General features: G+C 36.8%; 1 protein-coding gene across 7 annotated transcripts; it reads right to left on the minus strand.

The window, feature by feature from the left end:
• Nucleotides 1-202: 202 nt before the first annotated feature.
• Nucleotides 203-6,387, minus strand: LOC129889156 (polyadenylate-binding protein-interacting protein 7). Of its 7 annotated transcripts, none has more exons than XM_055964351.1 (8): nt 6,165-6,387; nt 6,000-6,048; nt 5,327-5,494; nt 4,178-5,083; nt 3,045-3,495; nt 2,878-2,948; nt 1,473-1,597; nt 203-878 (listed from the first exon to the last, which is right to left on the minus strand). In XM_055964351.1, exons 4-8 carry the CDS (start codon nt 4,952-4,954, stop codon nt 587-589), a joined length of 1,716 nt encoding a protein of 571 aa, XP_055820326.1. In that variant the 5' UTR covers nt 4,955-5,083; nt 5,327-5,494; nt 6,000-6,048; nt 6,165-6,387; the 3' UTR covers nt 203-586. The 7 variants fall into 7 exon arrangements, with proteins under 7 accessions (XP_055820326.1, XP_055820323.1, XP_055820325.1 ...); XM_055964348.1 differs by having other exon boundaries at nt 6,156-6,387; XM_055964350.1 differs by having other exon boundaries at nt 6,151-6,387.
• Nucleotides 6,388-6,839: the final 452 nt, after the last annotated feature.

Raw genomic sequence — 6,839 nt, forward strand, 5'->3', positions numbered from 1 at the left:
AATAGATACGTTGAAAGTTTAAGATGTATAAAATCCTTTATAAACATACTGCCGATCTTCCTATATCCGGGGTGGGGATTACAAGAAAATAAGTGGGGAGGGGGGCGGACCAAGAGAGGCCAATGGGCTATACTTTGATCTGTGACTCCACAAAACCACACATAAAATGATATAACGGAAGGACGTTTTATCCAGAGCTTCCTTGAACAATTAAGCATCGTGTAAAATGTTCATTCATAGACACTAAAACATTTGGTGAATGTCAGTTTTCACGTGAAAGAATTCTATCAGTTACATCGGCTAATCAAAATGAAAAGGAATGTGAGAAAGAACCAAAGTTACAAAAAGTTACAAAATCGAAGGGGCCGATGCAAGTCCCCGCAAGCTACAAAACGTACTCTCCTATCCAACAACTAAACCTTAAATGATACAATTTTCTTTCACTTTTTTTGTTTTCCCTTTCCAGAATTTGCCCTAATCTTCCATTCCCCCATTTACAGGTACAACAATTTTCTTTTTTTCTTTTTCCTCATCTGATGGATTTTCTAGGGTAATGATGTGTCAAAAACTCCTATACCTTCACACCTCAGTATATCACAACTCGGAGAAGCCCTGGTTGTGGCTCAGAGTAGTCAAGGCCCTCCTCTAGCAGGTAACGCTGGACAGAAATGGGAAGTCTAGCAGGAGTACGTGAACCCTTTGTATGATGTCCTGTTCCAACGCAAATGTAAACCTGTATTCGCTGGTCTGCTGATCTGGCAGCATTCCGCAACACAGACAGCTCACGCTTGAGGACATGAATAGCCTCAGTAACATGAAGGCCATGCAGATCTATGATTCTCTCTTGTCCTCTCCCATTTCCCTGCATCTCTGGATTCCTGCAAAGAATTTTAAGCACCTAAATATTCTCTATATTAAAAAATCTTTGTTGAGGCTAAGAGATTTTTTGGGAAGGGGGGCCTGATGCACAAAACTTTATCAGCTGAGGAGGTTATGTTTTGTCACCAAAAAAGCTCAATTAGCACGAATGTTCAACATTAGCATCCTCTATGTCATTTTTTGTCATTGCACAATGACAAAGCAGAAAATCACAGCACCTGACGATTGTAAAAGTAAGCTAAGCAGAACATGCATTAAAAATGCTGAAAATTAATAGGAAGATGATATGATTCCGTATAGAGCAGAAGAATTGAAAAGTTACTCTGTGTGAGATGAAGATTGTGATGATAAAGAATTCGAGAGTTCGAAAATCTTGTTAAAAGAACATCACGAGCATATAAAAAATGTAGATATAAAGAGTTTAGGGTGCCAGAGCATAGACAACAACATACCCACTGCCACAAGTGGGGTCTAGGGAGTGTAGGACGTACGCAGACCTTACCCCTACCTTTGTGGGGTAGAGAGGCTGTTTTTGCTAGACCCTGGTCTAAAAAGAAGTGCCAGAGCATAGACATGGAAAGATAAAAACAGACCTTAGGCGATATATAGATTCTTGAGCCTTCCCATGAGCTGCCTTCATCTGCATGTTGTGAAGCTGCCCTTTGACGCTAAGTTCTTTGGCCAAAGCCTTGTTACCAATAAGGTATGCCTGACGAGCCTACTCACAGACACAGTTACATAGATTAAGGATCTGGTAGTGTAGCATAAGACATCCAAGATTACTTGACATGATCATAAGAGTTAATTCCTGCCACGATGATTCTCAATCCCAAGAAGAAAAAAGAACAATGTTTTAATCATGTAGTGAAGCTAAAAATCGAACACTCCACAGGTGCAACAGCCAACACATTATGATAACCATATAATAAGATGGCCTTGCCGATTTGTACAGCCGTAGTAGCATTAGTGCTAACACACTTCAAAATGTTTTAATAATTTCGTTTAAGCAGATTTTAACCAACTGTATCTCTTCCTGTACAACCTTTTTCGCTTCATAGTGGTACTAAGGAAGACTACACAATTTGTTTCTCTAAGCAAAAATGTGCACAGTTCATTATATCCAGCAAACAAAGTGATTTTTACCTCACTACAGGAAAAAAACTAACAGTAGAATGCCAAAGAATTTAGGCACAAACAATAATAGAAACAACCATGACAGAATCGTGTATCTAATGATACTAAATTGTTTAAGAAAAGAAAAGTAATCAAGTAGATGTTAATGAACCTAGATGCGCTATTTTGATATCAAAATAGATCATAGAGAAGTTAGAGTTCATAGGTGGGAGGACATACAAGGCAGAGGATCAATATGTCATTTGAATGTCCAGTGAGATCAGAATTAAATGAAATCTAAGAAATGCTCTCCAATTCCTTTTCCCAGGTCGTGATTTTAAATTTTAAAAAAAGGGCATAGTGCACGGAATCACTTCCAATTTAAAAGCAGCACAGCTTTGGTTCAGTGGTAAAGACACGATGTGAGGGCTAGACAGATATCACGGGTTAGATCCTGCCACACACAGAGCCTGGTATTTAAGCTGGAAGGAGGGTAGAGGAGAGGGCACATACTTTCCGTAACCTGTGCATCACCTAGAGCCAGGAGGCCACAGGGTATTTCTCTGATATCAAAAAAGAAAAAAGGAAGAAGGTATCACTTTTGATTTCACATCAAAACTCAAGAACCTACAGTAAGCTTTTCCAAGGATCATCACTAGTTCTTGGTCAGAAATCCAAGTTAATTTCCCCATACAAGCATATGACACATGTATCCATCACGCCTTCATGGCCTTCTTACTGCTTTCTCTTTGCGGTTTATGGGAGAAGAGGTCTAAATTACTATGCCCTTGTGGCTTCACATACTAATACGCATGGACATTGAAGTGGAGTACACATTTACGCATATTCTATCCACCTTTGCAATCATCATGTATACGAACATACCTGTTCAAAGTACGCATTACGTAAGCGTGCATGGTCACGAGCCTCTTCCCGCATTTCAGAATAAATATTTGCTGCAATCTCAACAAAGTCAAAGCACATAGATGGGCAGAAATTATTTTCCTCAATGAACATTCAAAATTATATTGGCTGCTTCAGGAAAAAATTACCAACTGCTTCTCCAGTTTCTAGCCAGACAGGAGCTGCACGTGTGGAACCTCGGCTCTGCAACCTATCACCATAAACTCCCCTACTATGCCCACCATTGTAAGAGCTAGCCAAAACAGGTGAATTTCTACTTGATCCAACACTACCATCAGCCACTCCAGTCCTATCATACTTCCATATGCTAGAATCCTGAGATGCCATCTTCCTGACAGCAGATGCAAAATCCGTAGCACCTCGAAAAGGGATGGAAGAGCCAGATCTAAACAGAAGGGTGCTCTCTTTTTCAGAAGACCTGTAGGGATTGACATTTTGTTGAACGTCACTGCCAGAGTACTTTAGGCTGCTGTTTTGACTTTCTGCCACAGACAGAGCAGGGAAATCCAGAGCACTAAGATTTGGAGCAGACAAGGCTTTTGAATTCATATTTTGATTCAACCCACCATCAACTTGAAGCTGTAATAAAGAGTTTAAAGCCATTAGTATGTAATTGAAGGTTCCAAAAGAACATAGTCTCCAATTGAAAATCAATCTTCAAAATTATCAGAGAGATGACCAGAAGTTTTACCATTTCCTATATTGTGTCCATTACCACTATTCTGTTTAGTGCAATTAATTTGACTGAATATCTAACTTATTTTGTAAAATCCTCAGAACAATTATTGCTTCGGACTCGGGACAATCTAAAAAATAGATAAATGACATAGACTACGAGGACACTGAGTCTCAATAATGGAAGCTAATTGATTAAACTTTTTTTATAAGTAGCTGATTCACTAAACTTACCACATAATTGAATTTCTAGACATTTATAACCATAGAACATTTAAACATCATGTGTGGAGAAAATCTGGATTACTTTATTTGATGAAGACACAGTACTCAGCTAATTCTAGTCACTGAATTATATTTCCCAAAGCTGGATACACTAGGAAAAGATTCTTTTTTAAATAAAAAAAAAAACATGATCGAAAAGCAAGTTAAAGAGACCACCAAATCCCAGCTCATACTGATTAATATAACTGCATTAACTTTAAGATAACAAATCAATTCTAAAAGATTAGAAAGCCAATTTCCTTATAAAACCAAATAAACTCTATGCTACCGTATCCATAAAAATTAAGAAAATGAACCATACCTCAAGCTGAGTAAGCATTTCAATTGTCAGATTCAAGTCACCTCCATTGGCATAGTACACCTCCGCAAGACTTTCAGTGGCAAAACCAGGAAATTGAGAAGCTAAAAATTCAAGAGGGTTTACATCAGCTTCAAAAAAGGGTTGCTCATTTATCATGTCTGCAAAGAAGCTGTTTCCTGAATTCCCATTATAATGAGACCCCTCCCTAATATTGGCAAAAGGCTGGTCATTGGCCAGAGATGGCTTGTCCCAGGGTTTAGAAGGAAGATGAAAACTAGTTGAGGATGCATCTTCGCCAAAAGATGTAATAGGATATCCTGTCTTTTCAACAAAACTAGTCCCATTAATGTGACTAGGAGATAACTCCTGCTGGTCCTTCAAAATGAAGCCACTGCCAGTTGAATCAGGGAATACTGAAGCTTCATTGACATCAGTTATTGATAATCTAGAAAATGGAAGACTGCTGATTCCATGAGAATCATCTTCTCCCATGACATTGAAGTCTGGTGTAATATCATCCGGGAGCTGGCGACGCCAATACTGGTGGGCTTCATCATCTGAGTTGTTCGAAGCAGACGACTCTGATCTATCTAGTACAGCTTTTCCCAGAGTTGTAGTAGAGTTAGAGAACTTTGTTGCATCGATGCTGCTAGTGCTACCTGAGGGTGATCTGAGTGCAAAGGGTACAAACTCTGCAGCATTTGGATTCAAGCTTGTCGCTTTTGCTAAGGTTAGCTTTTTGTCACTGGTAGGAGTCCCTTTTCCTGATAAGCTCATTCTTTTTTCTTCGTTATTTTTTTTCTTTTTGTCTTGTTTCTAGTTGGTTAACCAAAAAAGGTCTCTACGTACGTCATTGAACTTCTAATTATAAGATGGCGCAACTATGCAGTCAATGTCACCCAAACCCTGCCAAAAAAGAAAATGAAAAGCTTACTTAAAAACTTAACTCTGTTAATCAACATCTTTCAAGTCCAATGGTCAAGATAAAAAATAATCATAAGCACCTATTAACTTTTTTTTATAGTTCAAACCGAGAACAATAATCTACGTCAATGTTACCTTATCACTTCAAACAAAATAAGGTATTACTCATATTAGGAACAAACACAAGTATGAACAAATAGCTTTAGGTGGTATGATAATACTAACTCATTGCATGATCATGTGTAGATTCATCTAAGTTTTTAGTTCAGCGTATATTAAGTTACTTCAATCAACAACCCCCTGATGTCGAGTCAGCTGTATGAATCCACTTATCCACCCAACTCTATATCGTATCGACTTCATTCCAATACTAAGTAATTGCGCTCATAGCATCTACAAGAATAAAATATGCAAATTTGTTTAAAAAACCAGAATTAGCAGTGCTTCAGGACAATTGAGTTCACATATCTCCATGTTCAAACCAAATAACAAGAAGTCCTACAGTCCAATAGACCTTATTTTTTAAGCAGATTATTTTCAATAAGCTAATCATCTCTTTTTAATTGGAAGTCACTTAACAGTGATAAATCCTAATCATGCAAAGCAACAGTGAATTTTCTAAACCTCAGTTTACCACCAAATCATTTCAGTAAACCGCGCATATCACCACAAAAAGACTTAAATTCATATATTTACTGAATAAAACAATATTATTAAACTAAAAAAATACTTAGTGCTCCGAGACAAATAATATCCGCAGATCTCCATGAATCTCTAGAAGAAAATTGAAATTGAGCACAAAGCACAGAAACAAAACAACAAATCAACCAGAAATAGCGTACAAAATTATAAGATCTGAGACACAGAGAGAGAGAGAGAGAGATGATTATATATACACCTTTACGAAGCTCGATTATGGACGAAACATAATGGAATGGATCCATTAGCTGCAGATGTTGATGATAATATATTCAGATTCAACGATAACAGAGATGAAATAAAAAATAAGAAAATAAAACAAAAAAGGAAGACGAAGAAGAAAAGAGTACACCACAGAAAATACAAAGGAAAAAAATATGAGAATTCTTCTGCTTGGCTGCTGTTCTTCGTCTTCTTCTTTGCCTTCAATGTCTTAGCTGCGATAGAGAGAGGGAGAGAGGGTTTTAATTTTATTATTTTATTATTGTGTTTTTTCTATCTCTCTATATATGTATATATAGATCTATCAGTATGTTTATCTTTTTGCTATACTACTGCTCTACTAATTCTAGCTTTTGCTTTTTCTTCCTCTTTTTTTTTTTCCTTTTTCCTTTTTCCTCCCTGACAATTTCTTTTTTTCCCATTTCTTTGGTTTTTGGCTTTTAGGAAATCCTCTTCTTTGTGACCACATAATAAAAGGGCAAGTGAAACCTCAACCCTGCGCCACTCAATATCAACCCACCCTTGAGCATACGCCGTCCTCTCTTTACTATTCTTTCAGCTAATTGATATAACAAGAAGAAGATTATACTTCAATATAATTTGACAAGTGAAGTTCAGCAAAAATAAAATATATATATCTCTTATTTTTTTACTTTTATAAAATAAAAAAGTTATTTTTGAAAGATATTTAATTAAAAAAAAATATTATTGAAGCACAATTATAAACAAAAATATAATAATCAAATAACAGAATAGATCATATTTACCTGAGGAAACAGGACTTCTATTAGCTGATCATGGACACTTTGACTACTTG

The sequence above is a fragment of the Solanum dulcamara genome, chromosome 5 (assembly GCF_947179165.1).
Source record: "Solanum dulcamara chromosome 5, daSolDulc1.2, whole genome shotgun sequence".
NCBI classification, from domain to species: Eukaryota; Viridiplantae; Streptophyta; class Magnoliopsida; order Solanales; family Solanaceae; genus Solanum; species Solanum dulcamara.